Source organism: Microtus ochrogaster, chromosome 2 (genome assembly GCF_000317375.1).
Source record: "Microtus ochrogaster isolate Prairie Vole_2 chromosome 2, MicOch1.0, whole genome shotgun sequence".
Classification (NCBI taxonomy): domain Eukaryota; kingdom Metazoa; phylum Chordata; class Mammalia; order Rodentia; family Cricetidae; genus Microtus; species Microtus ochrogaster.
Genome location: NC_022010.1, coordinates 21,860,872 through 21,879,276, shown reverse-complemented (window position 1 = coordinate 21,879,276; position 18,405 = coordinate 21,860,872). Strand labels below are relative to the sequence as shown.

General features: G+C 49.8%; 1 protein-coding gene across 4 annotated transcripts in view; it reads left to right on the top strand.

Moving 5' to 3' along the window:
* Window positions 1-18,405, top strand: part of LOC101987367 (NADPH--cytochrome P450 reductase) — a 43,993-nt gene that overhangs the window by 17,708 nt on the left and 7,880 nt on the right. For 2 of the 4 annotated variants that reach the window (XM_005344609.3, XM_013350716.2), the window contains exons 2-3: window positions 6,623-6,814; window positions 17,276-17,324. In XM_005344609.3, the coding sequence (XP_005344666.1) occupies window positions 6,636-6,814; window positions 17,276-17,324 (228 nt within the window). In that variant the 5' untranslated portion in view covers window positions 6,623-6,635. Of the gene's footprint in view, window positions 1-994; window positions 1,059-6,622; window positions 6,815-14,509; window positions 14,728-17,275; window positions 17,325-18,405 lie in introns of those variants that run through there. The other 2 variants (XM_005344610.3, XM_026784738.1) reach the window with 2 other exon arrangements.

Genomic DNA, 18,405 nt, shown 5'->3' with positions numbered 1-18,405 from the left:
AGGCTGGTCTCGAACTCACAGAGATCTGCCTGCCTCTGCCTCCCGAGTGCTGGGATTAAAGGTGTGCGCCACCACCGCCCGGCCCGCCTCACTCTTGACTATCCAGAAATTGTATAAAAACAATTTGACATTACTTACAATTTATACCATTTTTTGTTTTGTTTGATTGACTTTATTGCAATATAATCTTCACAGGTAATTTTAGATTAATATTGTTTAAAAAAAATCAAGGCCATGCATAGTGGCACACACCTTTAATTCCAACACTCACAAGGTAGAGGCAGGTGGATCTCTGATTTTGAGGCCAGCCTGGTCTAGAGAGTAAATTCCAGGACAGCCAAGGGCTGTACAGAGAAAACATATCTCAGGGAAAAAAAATCAAGTTTACATCAAAAAACAACGTTCCAGAGCCATTCAGTGTTTACTAAAGTTGCTGAAGTCAGTCATTCAGAGAGGCCTCCATTGGACACAGCACAAAATAACCAGACCAGTGCTGTGTGCACAGCTCAGATGGCAGAGGACTTGCCAAGCGTGCAAGAAGCTCTGGACTCAGTCCCCAGCACCACATAAACAAGACATCTCATGCTTTTGATCCCAGCGCCCAAAAGGCAGAGGAAGACCAGAAGTTCAAAGCCAGCCTGAGCTACGCTAAACTTTACCCATGCCGTGTTGTTAAGCTGCTACAGAGAGGGACAGGCTGGTATTCAGCTCCTGGTTCTGAGATCTGTAGACCGGATGGACAGTGGTGAAGTTGAGAGAGCCTATAGAGCACTGTGTTGATCGCCATGATGGTGGCATCGCAGCTTAAACACTCTGAGAGCAGTACTTGCAGACAGGAAGAGCGTGATAATCACAGCGTGTTTCACAAACTTGGAAAATGTGTCTAAGGCTGTCCTTGAACTTACACACGCAGCCTAGTTCTGTCTGCCAAATGCTGGGATTAAAGGTTCCACTGCCTAACTTGAGACCCTGTTTTGTTTTGTTTTTAATTCAGGATACGATTTTTTAAAAATCACCGTATCCAAGAACCAGGAAAAGCTGAACTCGAACGAGAAAAGGTAATAGGCAAATGCCAACAGGAGAATAACACAAGATATAAAAAAGAACCAAACAGATTGTAGAACTGATGAAAATGACAGAGGGAGCCAGGTGTATTTGGGGCTAGTCTCAGCTACATACTGAACTTGAAGCCAGCCTGGGCTACATGAGACATTCAAAAAACAAAGGAAAAAAGGACTGGGGATGGCAGTTGCCTGGTGTGCATGAGACCCTTGGCTCTGCCCGTGTTTCTGCTGCTGTGGTAAAACTCTCCAAACAAAGGCAGCTTATGGGAGGACAGCGTTCATTTTACCTCACAGTTCACACACAGCCCATCATTGATAGAAGTCAGGGTAGGAACTCAGGCAGGAAGCCGGAGCAGAGACCTGGAAGGACACTGCTTCCTGGCTCAATTGCTTGCTTATGCTTAGCTATCTTTCTTCTACAGCCAACTGCCAAGAGAACCACAGCAGGCTAGGCTCTCTCCTATTCAATCAGCCATCAAGACTGTTTCCCATTGCTGTGCCCAGGGGCCAATCTGATCTAAACAGTTCCTCAATGAAGGCTTTCCTCTCAGACGGCTGTAGGCTAGGTTAGCAGGACAATTAAAGCTAAGTAGAACTGGTTCATTCCATCCTCAGCACTGAGCCACAGAGAGGAGTTGAATAGTCAGTTAATGAGCCTGAAGATAGAACCTTAGACTCTCTGGTCTGAATAAGAGGAAAACTGGATTTATGTTGGAGGAGGGAGCCTAAGAGTCTTGTGGGAGCAAGAATAAGTCTTTAAGGGAGCTGGAGAGAAGGCTCATTTCAAGAGTGCTTGCACCCACATCAGCCAGTAACATCAGCTCCAGGGGAATCCTGCACTGCTTCTGGACTGGCAGGTGCCTGCTCCCACATTGCATGTACATATACATATATAAATGCATTAAAAAAAATAGGACTTAACCCAGAAGCAGAAGAGCGAGGTTAGGGCAGGAAGGAAGGAAGGAGGGAGGGAGGGAGGAAGAAAGGAAGGAAGGAAGGAAGGAAGGAAGGAAGGAAGGAAGGAAGGAAGGAAGGAAAAAGTTCAGTAAAGTCTTGATTAAAAAGAACCCCAAAGTAGCAAATGACATAAACTGACATTTGAAAAAGCTACTAGAGTGGGTGGTGCTGGCGCACACCTTTTTCTCACACTCGGGAGGCAGAGGCAAACAGATTTCTGTGAGTTCAAAGCCAGCCTGGTCTTTAGTGTGAGTTCCAGGACAGCCAGGGCTGTTACACGGAGAAATCCTGTCTTGAAAAACCAAACCAAACCAAACCAAATAAACAAACAAAAACCTCCAGCTACTATAACTGATTCAAAAAGCCCTAACCCAAAGAAATCCATACCAACAGTACATGGGTTCAGATGCCCGCCTTGCTGGATAGCCTGGCCACAGCTCCCAGTCACCCTTGCAGGCAGGTTGCCTTGAGGAACAGTTTTTTTCTGAGAGCCTTTGGCAGGGGAACTATTTATTAGGCAATAGTGTAATTTGTTTCCTTAAAGTTCAGCCCTCTGGAAGCCTCCAGACCTTGGCAGAGTTTTGTGAGCTGAGCAGTCGGACCCTCTTTCCTCCCTGAAACAGCAGGGTAGAAACCGGGTCCCTTGTCTAGGCATATGTGATTGCTAATGACTGCTACTAGGCTATTTATAGTGACCACCGTTCTGCACCAGACAGTGCTGCTTGCTTCTCTCTTCTTTACTGTTTTTGTACAAGTGACTGACTCATCCTGCATTGAGTGCCGGGTTGCCTGAGTCTTGTCTACTGACCGGAAGCTGCAAAAATGCTCAGTGGAGGATGACCTGGTACTCCAGTGTCATAACAGTCTCTGGAGAAAGAATCTTTCCAGTATTAAAAAAAAAACAATCTAGCAAACAAAAAACATCTTCTAATCCCAGCACTTGGGAGGCAGAGGCTGGTGGATCTCTGTGAGGTCGAGGCCAGCCTGGTCTACAGAGCGAGTTCTAGGACAGCCAGAACAGCATAGAGGAAGACCCTGTTTCAAAACAACAACACCAAAATTTTAAATTCATTTCTAGTATATCAGTTTGTTTGTGTGACAGTACAGATCTGGAGATCAGAGGACAACCTGCAGGAACCAGGCCTCGTCTATCATGTGGGTCCTAGGAATCATACTCAGGTCTCTAAGATTGGCAGCAAGTGCCTTTACCCACTGAGCTGTTTCAAGGGCCTGAGCCCTTGTGTTTTTGCCTCTTAGACTCTTTAGGAAACTGGCGAAGCCCCCACCAGCGTCCACTAGCATGAATAGGCAATAATTGGGCTGTCTACCTTGCATTCAGAGATCTCTTGCGTCTCCTTGCTAGGGTAGAAGGCATGAGCCGTCATCACACCTGGATTAATTTTCTGAGGTTGGCTGAATCACAGACATGGAACCTATAACTTCAGAGGGTTAACCACACATTTTGGCTTGATCATTAATCTTCCTCCTTTCACCAGCTGGCCAGTTTCCACAAACCTAGAAAGGCAAAGATGGCAACTCCGCTCCAGGGAAGGGTAGACAAGTTGGACAGCCTAATTATTGGCTATTCATGCTAGTGAATGTTGATTGAAATAGCTCAGTGAGTCAACACAGCTGCACCACCAATCCTGGCTACTTCTCTTGAGTTCAGAGTCAAGACCATATATTCTACCAGGTGGTGGTAATGGGACAGACCTTTAATCCCAGCACTCAGGAGGCAGAGGCAGGTAGATCTCTGTAAGTTTGAGGCCAGCCTGGTCTAACCTTATCTAGGAGCTTCCTCACAGATTTGTCCAGAGATTTGTTTCCATGGTGATTCTGAACACTGTCGAGTTGGCCATTGGTATTCGGTCACTCCAGGTATGGTGGTACACATCTATAACCCCAGCATTCAGGAGCCTGAGGTAGGAGGATCTCACCTTTGGAGCTGGCCTGAGCTACATTGTTAAAAAATAAACATGAAAAAAAAATAATAATAAAAGGACCTCTATGTTGGGAGTAGTCTGACCATCAGAAGCCCCTTTCGGTGGGCTGAATGTGATTTGGGGGCATAGGGGTATACCAGTGTTCCTGTGCTCCAACACTCTGCCATCTTCAGAACTGCCCACAAGGAAGGCACCTCCTTAGATCTGTGCGGTCAGCCTTGTGACTTGGCATTGTGAACATCTGTCTACCTTTCTGGAAAGCGGGCGTCTGGCTTATCAACACTGCCTGCTGCTTCTCAGAGGGGTACAAGTGCAGGCTTCTTTCTCTGTGTTAGCATCTCAACCCCAAGCAGACCTTTGTTGGCTGCAGCTGGCTCCGAATGTCTGTTTCATCCCAATTCTGTGAGACAAATTTTCCTAGAATCCTCCCTCAAAGCAGGGCCTAAACGCCTCTTGGTCTGATTTTGTGAGCATTTGACAGAGGGTGCGTGGGCTTGTCAAAGACGAAGACAAGGTTGGACAGACACAACCAGCCCTGAATATGTAGTGTGGTTGAAATATTTAATACAGTGTTCTTGAGGACAGCAGAGTTAAATTTGCCCTTTAGTGTCAGATACCAGGGATGAAGGTCGGGGGCGTGGTCTACAAATACAGCCCTATAACACCACAGTGCAACTCCCTACTGAGGCTGGAGCTGTATTCAACCTTAGAGCCTGCCTAGAATCCCAGCGAGGGACTGGAGATGTGGCTTAGTGGTAGAGCACTTAATCTACCACGTGGGAAGCCCCGGGTTCTAATCCCAGCACCACCCGGTGAGGACATGTCAGGATAGAAGTCGCACTGTTGGAAAAGCGTGTGTAAAATCTGAGGAGGAGGCTGATTCCAGTGGGCTGTAGAATGAAAGAACAGATAACCTCAGATTGAGGCTCTGACAGCAAACGGAAGCTGACTGGAAGCCACTTCAAATGGCCTGAGTTGCTGAGCTGTGACTCAGGCATTTCTGGCTGAGTCACAGGACTGTGGGGAAATAGAAGGCGTGGCCTGCTCCGGGTTCAGGACCTCATGCTGTTCAGCTGTGCCCCAGATCAGCTCTACCTACCTGTCAGCTCTCCATGCTGAGAAAAGGCCAGCCAAGCACCCCAAGCCCAGACCAGCTCCAGTGTCTCCCCAGGACTGAGAACGAGGAAGACTTTCCTTAGGATTGCGGCTTACTGCAGAGTGAGGGTGGAGTAAGGCATGGAGGGCGGGGTGCAGGAGATGCCAGGGCTGCGTTTCCAGTTGGCCTCTCCCTCGGGGTCCCCTGAACAGCATTTCGTTCTCTTGGCAGTGATGGATGACTTCCTGTGTAGTGCAGAGATGGTTCTCTATTTTACAATGATACCAAAAGCCAGCATTTTAGTATCTCATAGGTTTTCAGGGAGGTAATTTTGTCCAACAGACCATGGAAGTGTTTTGAGCTTGTCTCATGACACCAAGATATTATAGTATTTGCTGGGTTGACTGTGTGTGTGTGTGTGTGTGTGTGTGTGTGTGTGTGTGTGTGTGTGTGTGTGTATACACGAGAGAACAACCTTAAGAATTGTTCCTCAGAAAGCCAACTCCTGATTTTGAAACATGGCCTCTCATTAGCCTGGAGCTCAACAATTAGGGCAGGCTGCCTGGTCAGCGAGTCCTCTTGCCTTTCATCTCCCCAGCACGGGGATTGCCATCACACATGGCTTTAGAAGTTTATCTTTATTTGTGTATGAGTGGATGTATGCTAAAGCACCCATGTAGGGTCAGAGGACAGCTTTCAGGAGTCCATTCTCGTCTTCCACCGCCCAGCCTTTGCGGTAAAGGAGCCATCTCTCCACTGGGGTCTTCACCCATCCCTTGTGTTTGTGGAGTTGTATGGGGTCTCTGCAAACAGCATGACCAGCACAGTGTCAATCCAGAGAAGGCGAGAGAATATGGTTCAACACCACTCAGTAGCCGGTGTTGGTTCAAACTTATTTTAAGCTTATTTTAAGCAGAATACAGTTTGGAAGAAAGTATGGTGATAATTAACTCAAACCATGTGCTCAACAAAGCTTAAGACACGATTATATTCAAACTTTTGTAAACTACAAGTGACGTCTTCCATAAAGATAGGTTCTTTAGATTTAAACTAAGGGAGCAGGCTCAAGGTAAACAATGCCCATGATAAGGGTCTCCAGAAGGATAATACTGTAGATCGATCCAAGGGAGCCAGTGTGCCCTGTCCATACACATAGCACAGAGGTCCCCAGGTCATTACATCCGTCCACAGCCTTCTGGGCAAAATCCAAATCTTTCCCTTTGAAGAGACAACTGTGTGTTTAGCCTTCCTGGTTCTCTTGGTGCTAAACTGAGCACAAGGCCCTCCATGTTTCCTACAGGGTTGGAGATGCTCAGGGACACTGTGACCCCATGACTTCCATTCTCGTTGTTGGCTAAGGGGCTCATCCTACCCTGGGCAGAGCTGACACCATCAAGGTAGTTTCGGTGTTGGCTCTTTCCTAGGCTGTAGCTGCAGGACTGAAACCTTGCTGAGTCAGCCCATGCAGCCCTCACGCTGAAGAGTTCAGATGGGCACTTCTGCCAGCCCCAGGGCCACTCTACCCCTCCTCACTGACACCTGCCATTTCTCTTTCCTGACAGTTCTGTCACTGATATGGGGGACTCTCACAAAGACACCAGTGCCACCATGACTGAGGCAGTGGCCGAAGAAGTGTCTCTTTTCAGCACGACAGACATGGTTCTGTTTTCTCTCATCGTGGGGGTCCTGACCTACTGGTTCATCTTTAGAAAGAAGAAAGAAGAGGTGCCAGAGTTCAGCAAGATCCAAACAACGTGAGTGGTGTCCCTCAGAGTCCCCTTGGCCACCCCGTTTGCTGGGCATCTTTGGCACTTTGTCCTTCTTGGCTGTTCCCTATTTGGGGTTTGAATTTGGGGTGTGACCCTACGGGTAGATGATGCTTTAAGTCTTCTTTAGTAATAGGCATACATCACACACATGCACGTGGGAAAACAAAGCAGAACTGGATTCGGTCTTACCTTCTCCATCAGTGATTTCCTGAGCCAATGCCTCCTGATGTCTTTGCCCACTGTTTCCCAAGCCCTTCCAATGTGTGTGGTTGTAGCTGAAGTAGATGCCTGATTTCACTGAGTTTATAGTCTCTTGCTGGGCCAATCTGCAGAGACATTGAACCTTTCCCTCTCTGTTTCCTGGTCTGCTTAGTGGCCAAGAGCCCCACTCTCCTGGGTTCTTTGAGCACTTGATGAGGTCATGGCGTGAATTGACCCATGGGGCCTAAGTTCTCCTTGTTGCTACATGTGTTAGTGTTGAGTGTAAGTGTAGTTTGAGCCAGGTATCCTAAGGACCACTGGGATGGCATAAGAATCTGAGGCCTGCAGCCCAAGCAATCAAGTGGAGACAGGGTGGTTAGGAGTTCAAGGTCATGCTAAGCTTTGTGCAAGCCTAAGCTGTCTGAGTCTTAACAAAACAAAAACAGAAGAAAAGAAAGTACTTTATTTAGAGTGTGAGAAGTACTTTGTAGAAAGGAGTTTACGCAGTGCCTTAATACGCATTGTTTGACTGGGTGTTCACCTTCTGCCCCTTCTCTCCTTGCCCTTAGCAGTGACAGGCCCAGGGCCTGATGACTAAAAACTAGCAGAGCTAGGCTAAGGGACACATCCTAAGACTTGCCTCTGCACGGGAGCTTGAATCCTATCCTGCAGGTTGGGTTACGCTGGAGGCTGGGGACACAGGAAGGGCAAGTGAGTTGGAATCCAGCTAGTCAGGATGTGTTGTGGGTGGAGGCAGGACGGTGCTTGTGGTGAAAGTGTGTCCTACTGAAGAGGAAGTGGTCAGTGGCCTGTCCCGTGTCCCACCATCTGCTGTGAACAAGCTATGGGACCTGGAGCTGCCTCCCCACTTCATCATCACCTGCTTATTGTCACCATCACTGGGCTGGGCAGTAAGATATCTGAACGTGGCGGCCAAGCCTCAAATCCCAGGCCTGTAGCAACCAGTCAGGAGACGAAGGCAAGGGAGTCACCTCATCTACAGAGTAAGCTGAAGGCTTCTTACCTGCACAACTTAGCAGAGAGCTTGCCTCAAAAACAACAAACAGGCTCAGGAAAACAGCTCACTGGGTAAAGGCGCTTGCTTGCAAGGAAGGCTGGCAACCTGAGTTCTGTTCCTAGGACCCACATGGTAGAAGGACAGAACTGGCTCTGTCGCTGTCCTCTGGCTGTCACTCTCTCTCACACACACAGAGATACACACACTAGAAATAAATGTAACTTTAAAATAAAAAGTCAAAAGCCTGGAGCACATCTATAGTCCTGGCACTCGGGAGATGGGTGCAGAAGGATCAGGAGTTGAGGGTCACTCTCAGCCATACAACAAGATTGAGGCCAGCCTGGGCTACATGAGATCATGTCTCAAACAAAAGCAGTGAACAGCTGAGAGGCGAGGGCGATGGACGGGACTTTGTAGAAGCAGGTTCTAAAATACCCCAGGGTGCCTCGTCTAAGCAGCCCCTGCGCTGCAGCCCTGATCTAAGCGGGGTGGCACCCTTAGCTGTCCTCCCAGCCTGGTGGCTTGGCAACTTTGGGGTGAGACTGGGAGACACATTCCTGGAGGACAGGAAAGGGTTTCCCTCAGCCTAAGAATTCAGGACCCTGTCCTGAGGGTAGAGCCACACCTAGGTTGCTGGGACTAAGGGAGGAACTGGCAAACTGGAATCCAGTCTCTCCAGCCTGGGCTGGCCCTGGGTACCTTCTTGGGGTGGGAGCACTGTTTGTGATGAAAATGTGCCCACCTGGAGATAAAGGGACCAGTAGCCTGGTCCCACCCTCCAAGCTGGCCTTGTTCCACCATCTGTAAAATGGAGGTCCCGATGCTCCACAAGAAAGAATATGAGATGCAAAATGTTTTTCAGGGGATAGCTTCAGCTACAGAGCAAGGTCAGGGCCAACCTGGGCAACTTCAGCAAGACCCTGTCTCAAAAACCAAAAGTTGCCAGCCTTGATGGGTGGTGCATACCGGTAATCCCAGCACTTGAGAGATGGAGGTAGGAAGAACAAGAGTTCACGGTCTCTAGGCAAGGTGACACATGCCTTTAATCCCAGCGTTTAGGAAGTAGAGACTTATATGGCTGGCTGGTTTTTGGTCTGAGTTTTTGGGGGTTTTTTGTTTGTTTGTTTGTTTTTGAGACAGGGTCTTACAATGTAACCCATACTAGCCTCAAACTCACAGAGATCTTCTCTGTCTCCGAACATTTCTGGGATCAAAGGCATGTGTCCCCTGGTCTTTCATGCTTTGCTTACTTAGTTACTTACTTATTTATTTTAGGTTTTTCAATACAGAATTTAGCTGTCCTGTAATTCCATAGACCAGGCTGGCCTCGAACTCATAGAGATTCACCTGCCTCTGCCTTCCAAGTATTGGAATTAAAGGTTCCCTTCTTCCCCTCCCCAGCATATCATTATATTCTTATCATGGCTTCTGGTGACTTCTAGAAATAATGTCATCAAGTCTTTGAAGGTCTTAATAGGGGGTTGCGTGCTATGCTATGGAGCATGAAACCATTGAGCTTAGGTTATGTATGAGTGTGTGTGTGTGTGTGTGTGTGTATAGATATGTGCCATGGTGCAGAGAACAGCGTGCAGGAGTCAGTTCTCTCCTTCCGTCTTGGGGGACCTAGGGCCATTAGGCTCATCAGCAGGCGCTTTTACTCATGAGTCATGTCTGATCTTACTTTTCTTTTGAAGGCAAGTCTCACGTAGCCAGGCCAGCCTCTGACTTGCTGTGTTGGATTCTGGTCCTTCTGCCTCCACCCACCCTGTGCTGGCATTACAGTTGTGCACCACCTCGCCTGATTTATGTGATACTCAGCACCGAAAGGGTGGCGGGCAGCTTTGTGCAGATACAGCAAATGCTCTTCAGACTGAATTGCATCCCTAGCCCCAAGGGTGTGGATGTTTACACAAGCCAAAATAACAAGCCAGCTGCAATCTGGCCAGCAAGCACTCCAAACACAGAGAGGTATACAAGTCAGGAGGTGCCCCTGGGTACCCAGGTAACTCTCCCTGGGAGTTTAAACCTCTGCGGCCCTCCCACAAGTCTGAATGTAGCTAGCTCCCTGAACCTCTGAACACTGTCCCGGGTGCCACTGACCATGTGTGCCCAATAAAGATACCAGAGCCTGGAAATACCTACTTTCTTGGGCCAGGTCAGCATCACTGGCATAAAGTTTATCCCTCCTGGAGCTGAGAGAGGGTGCACTGCCCTGAATTTTCACTTGAACTCTTTTCTTGGGCAGAATTCCTGCTGCAAGAGGTACCTACCACAGAATGGAGCCTGTAGCATATCCCAGGCTGTCTGGTACAAAGAGAAGGTGGAGGTGGTGGATGCTTGGTGCAGTCTTGGCTCACAATCATAAACATCTGTGCGAAAGCACCAGAACAGAACAGCTGTAGCCCTGTACATAGATCCTCTGGGGTACACTGTCCTGGGGTCAAAGGTGTACATAGTTAGGGAGCCCAAGACGTAGGGATTGGTTTTGACTCGGGGTGAGAAAAGGGTTCTAGAAAGGGCTGCAACATGAATCTAGCTTCAGAAGCAGAGCAGGATTTGGGCAGCAGTGATGGTGTCCATAGGTGGAGGTGTTGGGTGGTTTGGGGAGCGGCAGGGGAGTGTGGGAAGTATAGTTAGAAGGGCAGGTTGGGACCAGATACCAGAGGGTTATGGGAGTGGCAAAATGACCAACCCTGATTTCACAATGGCTGCATCCAGGTAATAGGGAAGGCAGAGGGAGGGCAAGGGCAGGAAGAGGCTGGAGAAGCCATTTCAGGATGTGGTCCCCTGGGAGGTGATACTGTCCCAGGAGAGGCTGCCCTTGAGGAGAACATAATGAAAGTTGGTGATTGGACTCTCGGTGCCTAGAATAGATAGGAGGGTGTTTGCTTTGACATGCAGGCTGGAGCAGGTTTGAGGAGAGTGAGAGGAAGAGTTTGGGGATCCCCCTGGAACATTGGGTAGGGCTTGTTAGGACTATGGATTGAGGGAACGCCAGAGTTCAGACTCTGACATCTTCAAAAGCAGTAGGGGTGGGGCATGGCTGGAGAGAAGAGAATAGGGACTAAGGGAAAGGGTAAAAGCCAATTAGAAGTTAGGCCAAGTGTGGTGCCAAATACCCGGAATCCCAGATGGCTCAGAGGGTTAAAGTGATGTGCAATCATGGGACCCCGAGATAGGGTCCCCAGGACCGGTATAAAGAATTGTGGCTACACAATCGCGCTAATCCTAGCATTGATGCCTAGAGCTCAGAGGACAGCTCCCAAGAACCAGCACTCTCCCTTCACCACGTGCATCCCAGGGACTGAACAGTTGCGGCTCGGTGGCAGGCAAGCACTTTACCCACTGTTGTCTCCCTGGACTTTATCAGGACATTTGTTCTCATCCTTGATTGGTTGATCAGAGCTTTGCCATTAGATTTTTAGGTTGGACTTTTTTAAACTCAGTATCTTAAAAGTCATTTATTGCACTTGACAACACATTATATTCTTTTCTCTTTGTGGAGAGGAGTCGGGTATATTCAGTTATAATTTGCACATAATAAAATCCTCCTTGTTTTTCTTCCAGTGCTAGGGATAGAACCCAGATTCTTGTGAATACTCAGAAAGTGCTCGACCATTAAGTCACACCCTGTTCTAAAACCCCCTTTTTAACTATACATATGGGTCCCAGGGATTGAACTCAGGTCATCAGGCTGAGTCATCTTGCCAGCCCCACATTTGAGTCTTGACACATGTACAGTTATGCAATCAGTATCACAGTCATCCGTGTCCCATCAGCCCAAAATGCCCCACTCCCAGCCTGGTAGCTCTAGGTAGAGCTCTAGTGCTGCTTGTTTAAGAATGGCAACTTTTCCTAAACACAGCATCCATTCCAGCAGTTCTTGGCTTCCTGTCCCTCCCTTGCAACACTTATGTGAAAGAAACTCCAGCCTGTTGTTTCATAGTTTCCTACGATCTGGATTTGGCCAATTGTGCCCTCTTGGGGCTTGTTTAGAAAAGCCGCAAAGACTCTGGTTTCCTCAAGTGACCTTTATTTCCTTTATTTTGGGATTGCCTGCCCTTGAAATCGCAGCACTGCCCAGAGTCAAGGCTGCAGGCATCTCTTACGTTCGTCTTTATCTTGGTGCGTCAGCAGATGGAGGAGCATAAGGGGGTTCTTTCCACTTTCAGTCAGGGCCACCCTTTCTGTACAGATGTCCTTGCACCAGTGAGCACAAAACTAGAAACACAGATGTGTTCCTCAGAGAGAAAGGCGTGGCTGTGGTGTGTGTGCGCGCGCACACGTGCATGCGACTGTCTGCTCTTGCAGAGGACCTGAGTTGATTCCCAGCACCCGCACGGAGACTCACAGTCCCAGGGGACTTGATGCCTTATTCTGACCTTGGAGGACACCAGGCACACACGTGGTACACAGATATATGCAGGTAAAACACTCATACATATAAAACACTAAAATACATCCAAAAACTTATTTTAAGAGTGAGAGAAACACATTTTAGGAGGGAGCTACCATGTGAAGGGTAGGCAGTGGTTTGAAGAGGTCCGCCTGCAAGCATAGGTCCGGGACCTCTGTGCCACCTGTTGAGGTCACCTGTACTTTTCTACTCTCCGATCAAGTGGATCTGCCCTTCCTGTTGACCCTCCAGATGCGGCCTGTCTCAGGATAACTGCAAGAAAAGCATGTTGACCCTCAAGTCATTGATGACTGTCTACAGTGTTTCATAGTGACGAAACGGGCGACCACAAGGATCTTGGCAGGAAAGGGTTTATTTTGCTTATTTAGTTTATTCAGCTCAAGTCCTGAATCCTGAAGTAGCTAGGGTTGGTTCAAACTTAGGGAGTCTGACCTTGAATAGTTTATTTTAGGCATATGTTTAAGCACAGCACAATTTGATGAAAACTCTCCTGGTGATCCTTACCTCAGTCCTGTATGCACAATAAAGCTTATGACATGACTACATGGAGACTGTAAAGTACCTGTGACGCCTTCCATAAAGACAGGTTCTTTTGCTGTGTGCCAGTGCAGAGGATGATCCTGAGCTCCCATTTGTCCTGTCTCCACCTTCATGTGCTGGAATTACAAGTGTGTGCTTGCCATCCATCCCTGTGCAGTGTCTCTGGTGCTGGGGGGATCGCTGGGCTTTGTGCCCAGGAATCAGATACACTGCCCACTGAGCTACGTCCCTTTTTGGTTTTTTTTGGTTTTTGTTTTGTTTTTTGGTTTTGTGTTTTGCTTTGTTTTTTGAGACAAACTTACTCTGTAATCTAGGCTAGCCTTAAACTCTGTCCTCATGCTTCAGCCTCCAAAATGCTGCTATCAGAGAGACACAGGGATGTGCACCGCCGCCAGGCCCAGCCCTTTTTCTGTCTTGACCTGAGACCTCTGTCGGCCCTCCACCTGCCCTTGGCTGTCTCCCAACTCCCTTTGAAGCAGCTCCCCTAGGCTGGGACCCTAAAGAGAACTGTCTACTTTTCTCTAAGCTCTGCACAGCCCAGGCAGTGGAGAGGTTGACCATCCTTCCTGCTGTCCCACTCCTGCTGCCACAGTATCTGACTCTCGTCCCCCCCCCCCTGCATCTTCACCCTGCAACCCGCAGACATTAGTTGCCAGCCAGGCAGGCTCTGCAAGTTCAAAAGCAGATTCCCAGGTCCCTCGCAAACAGCGGGATAGCCCAGGAGGGATCAGTTCTGCCACACAGAAAATTTAATGAGTTGCCTCGGCTTTCAGAAGTGCTTCTCCTCGTTGCCTGGGACAGGAGCATAAAAATGCACCCCTTTGAGGCATCTGGGTTCACCCAGTGACTCAGTGCTTCCCCCTCCCTTCCCCTCTCCTCCCCTTCCCTTCCTCTCCTCTTGCCCACTCTAGTGGCCTGCAGCTGACTTCAGAGGCGCCTGCTCCCAGTGGAGGGATGGGGGTGGGGGGCTAATTGGAACCTTTCAGGCTCGGCTGTGGAGCCATGTGGTGTCTGGGCTCCCACAACTGGGCCAGCTGCCACCTGCACAGGGCTCTGGGGTCTATGCCTGGGTACCATGAGAGGAGTTCCTTAAGATCTTGTGCTGGCTGTCCCCGCTGCATGGGGCAGGAAGGGAAAGTATACTTCCCTGTAGTGCCCAGGATGTCCCCAGAGTCTTTCGGGACTCTGGCAGCAGCAATGGCTGGCTTGGTTCTTATTGCTGCAACCTGCACAGTCTGTCAGGGCTGGGACAGCTTTGTTCTCCATCCTTTTTTTTCTCCTAATGGGAAAGGGGGAGGGTGTGGGGAACGGGGCTCTGATATAAACAGTTACCAAGGAGACTGAGTGTGGGGGGGTGGAAATGTTCTCTCCTTCCCTCAGTCCATACAGAAGGGGGGGGGGTGTTACCCCAGCCGCAGGGGATCATGGGAGGCTGCAGTCTCAGTCCCGCTGGAGCTGCCAGATGTTGCAGAGTTCACAAGCTCATGGGGACAGAGGCAGGCAGAGGTGCCGGAGGATTCTGAGAGGACTTCTGGGGTGTCTGGGCCCAAGCCGCCTACTCCACCACACTGAGAATGGACGGAGCTGAACTTCCTTTCTGTTGGCTCCCAGCCAGCTGCAACAGAGCTCAGTGTGGGACCTTCCTCTTTCCTTAATCCCTGTTGGGAACAGGGGCATCATGGGATGTGCATACTCATCTCCGCCGGACGAGCCCACCCTGAGGTCAGTTCCAGCCCCAGTGTAGATGTGCGGGTAGCCCTTGGGCAGGCGGCTCATGGCTGCCATCCATTGCCAAAGGGAGAGGCAACTTCCTGGGCTAGGGTCCAGCTGACCCCCAGATAGGTGCTACTAGGTCTGCTTCCTTAGGCTTGCTGGGAGCTGCTCCCGGGATAGAAGGGCTGCCCAGGAGGGACATAGGGCAGTTGTTCAGCAAAGGGTCTGACTTCTTGTTTTCCCAGAGGCCACTGCCCCTGCTGAATCTGAACAAGTGAGGGGAGCAGAGGAAAAGTTCTTCTTGTCCCCCAGGGCCAAAGCGAAGCTAATCAAGGGGCAGGCGCTGGGCCTCAAAGTGTGGGTCGAGAGATGGTCCAGTAAAGTGCTTGCTATATGAGTGTGAGGATCTGAGTCTGATCCCCAGAACCTGTGTGAAAAGACTGGGCATGGAGGCAGGATTGTATTCCCAGTGCCTGGCAGGCAATGGGTGGGCAGATCCCTGGAGCTTGGTGCCCAGTGAGCCAAACCTGCTTGGGGAGCAAGCTCCAGGCAAGTGAGAGAGAGACCTTGTCTGGACAAAGCTGAGGAACAACACCTAAGGCTGACCTCTTGCCACCTCCCCTCCCCCACAAGAAGTGCCGGGTGTCATGGTTGTGTCTCCAGGCAAACCTGTTGTCTCGGGCTCTCACCTCACCATGGCCAGAGCCAGCTGACCTGGAGTTGGCCCCTTTCGCCTACAGCAGGAGACTAGCCTCAGGCCCCGTCCTGCTCACCCGCAGCTAGCAGTCCCTAGTTTGTGCCCTTGGGAGACTGTTGCTCTGTCTCTTGAGAGCCACTTGCTGTCAGAGAATGGAGCCCAGCCTTTCCTGTCTCTCTGGCAGTGGGCATCACACCTTTGGCCCTGTGCCACCTTAGGCTGTTAGGTGTCTAAAATCACAGACTAGCCCAGACAGCTGTTCACGTTCCAAGACCTTTGTTCTCTTGAGTGTCACCAAAGTTCCTGGTGCCTGAAAGGGCTCAGGAATGCTGTGGAAATCAAGTTCGGTAGTAGCCGAGCCCTTCAGACAGTAGGACCAGGATGTCACGTGCTATGTGGTGACAGGACCTAGACTTGCAGCCAGCTCTGCCTTTGACGTGGCTTCTCTGCTGTGATTTTCCCGGGCTCCAGCTTAGAGGACAGGACAGGCCCTTGGAAGGCAGAGATGGCACGTTCTAGTCCCCACCCTCAGCTCCTGGCACAGTGCCCGTTCCTGCCCTGCCTGTCCCAGCTGGAGATGTGACTTCTATGGAAACATCTGTCTTCTGAGAAAAGCCAGGAGCTGGCTACTCAGCCCAGAAAGGGTCGGGAGTGGGAAATATCCCCAGAGGCCTCTGTCTGCCTCTGCCTGCCAGATGCTGGGTGGGAGACCTGGAGGAGCCATGTAGGAAAGCCTTGAATTGTGTGCCAAGTGCCGGGCAGACACACAGATACCTCCTAGTTATTAAAGCCAGTCCTCAAGGGAAGGAATTAGAATATGGGGTGGGAAGTGCTCCATGGATGTCTGTGCCCTATTGAGGATGGTCACCTTGATGCTGCAGAGAGGCAGGGAAAGCTTGCTCTGGGGAAGCTCAAATTCTGTGTTGAAGGACAGTAGGGGTTTGTGGGAAGGAGTCAGGGGAGGCCAGGCTAAATCCTGGGACATCAAGTCTGTGTGTCTACTCACAAGGGCATGGTGAGTCAGTGACTTGGCCAGAGAAGCAAGAGCTGGGATTTCTTTCTCTCACACCAGTCTCCACTCAGGGCTTCCTTTTTGTTGGTTTTCAAGATGGTTTCTCTGTGTAGCCTTGGCTGTCCTGGAACAGGCTGGTCTCGAACTCACCCACCACCTGTCTCTGCCTTCCTAGTGCTGGGATCAAAGGCGTGCGCCACCACCACCCAGCTGTCCTTATTTCCTTTTGCAGCTGTATGTGTGTCTGTATGAGGACAGGTGTTCATGAGCGTGCACACGCTGCACAGGTGTGTGGATACCAGACACCACCTTGAGTTCCATAAACGCTGCTTTTTAAATCTTACATATTTGTTTTGTGTAAGTGTATGAGGCTGTATGTGCGGACAGAGGCTGGTGCGCAGGATGCCCAGCTTGTTCTGTGCTGCTGGGTCCAAGCGCTTGTCCTCATGACTGCGGATCGGGCCTTCTTAATTGTTGAGCTATCTCTGCATGCCCCCCACCCCACTTTCTGACAGAGTTTCCCATTGGCTCACTGTCTCAGGCTGAAGCTGGAGCCTCTTTCAGCTTGTGCTCTGTTTGCCTGAGGTGATGGCAAAGGAAGAAGAGGGATAGAAGATGGAGAGGGGCCAGACGCTGGGAAGGGAGCACAGGCAGATGACCAGGCCAGACTCAGAGCTGTCCTCTGTAAGCCCATTGGTGGATCTGAGGCACACGGAGGAGTGATTGGACTGACTAGTCCCACTCTCAGCTTCATCACTAGGGGCTAGCCTGTGGAATGTCCCCCAACTGCCTGTCACACCCATCCTGTAAGTTGCATCTGTCCCCCATCAAACTGTCTTGTTTTTCAGGACTTCATCTGTCAAAGAGAGCAGCTTCGTGGAAAAGATGAAGAAAACGGTAAGATTCCTGTTTCTGCTCCTAGTAGAGTCTGGCCTTGGTGGGCACCGAGGGGGCTCAGGAGAGGGCCTGATGGGGGTCTGAGGGCTGTTGGAACTGAGCAGTCCCTAGTGCTAAGGGCATTCATCCTGATCTTATCACAGCAGTAGGGGCTCTGCTTTTACTTTGACTGTCTGAATAAACTAAAACGTAAGAACCTCCCCCCCCCCCCATTATCAACATTTACAATTTTGAGTCCATTCCCCAGAAGCCACATAAAAATCCAGACTGGGCAGAATATGCTTCCAGTTCCCAAAGCTCCCTGGTCAGCAAGCATAGCCTAATCTGAGCTCCAGAGCAGTGAGGAGCCTTGTTCAAAACCAAACAGTGAAGGCAGCTGAGGAAGGACACCCAGTGTGGTGCTCGGGCTTCCACAGGTCCCTGCACGTGCACACACACACACGCGTGCACACACACACACACACACACGTGCACACACACACACACTTGGTACATTAGAAGCCAGTGTGATGATGTACAACTGTAATCCCAGCAGTAAGAAAGGTGAAGCAGGAAAAGCAAAAGTTGAGGCCGACTTGGGCCACCATAGTAACACCCTGTCTAAAAATTTAAAAGAGGCCCAGAGATGGCTCAGTAGTAAGAATGCCCACTGCTCTTGCACAGGACCTGGTTCAATTCCCAGCACCCACGTGGTGACGCACAACCATCTGTAACTCCAGTTCTAGATCAGATGCCTCTGACCTCCAGTGGCTCCTGAATACACATGATGTACACATGCATACACATACAAATAAGCTGGGCGTGGTGGCGTATGACTTTAATCCCAGCACTCAAAAGGCAGAGGCAGGCAGAGCTCTGTGAGTGTGAGGCCAGCCTGGGCTACAGAATGAGTTACAGGCTCCAAAGCTACAGACAGAAACCCTGTTTCGAAAAATAAACAAACAAAGAAGAAAAAAAGAGAGAAAATATATTTTTTAAAATTGACAGTATAGCCGGGCGATGGTGGCGCACACCTTTAATCCCAGCACTTGGGAGGCAGAGGCAGGCGGATCTCTGTGAGTTCGAGACCAGCCTGGTCTAC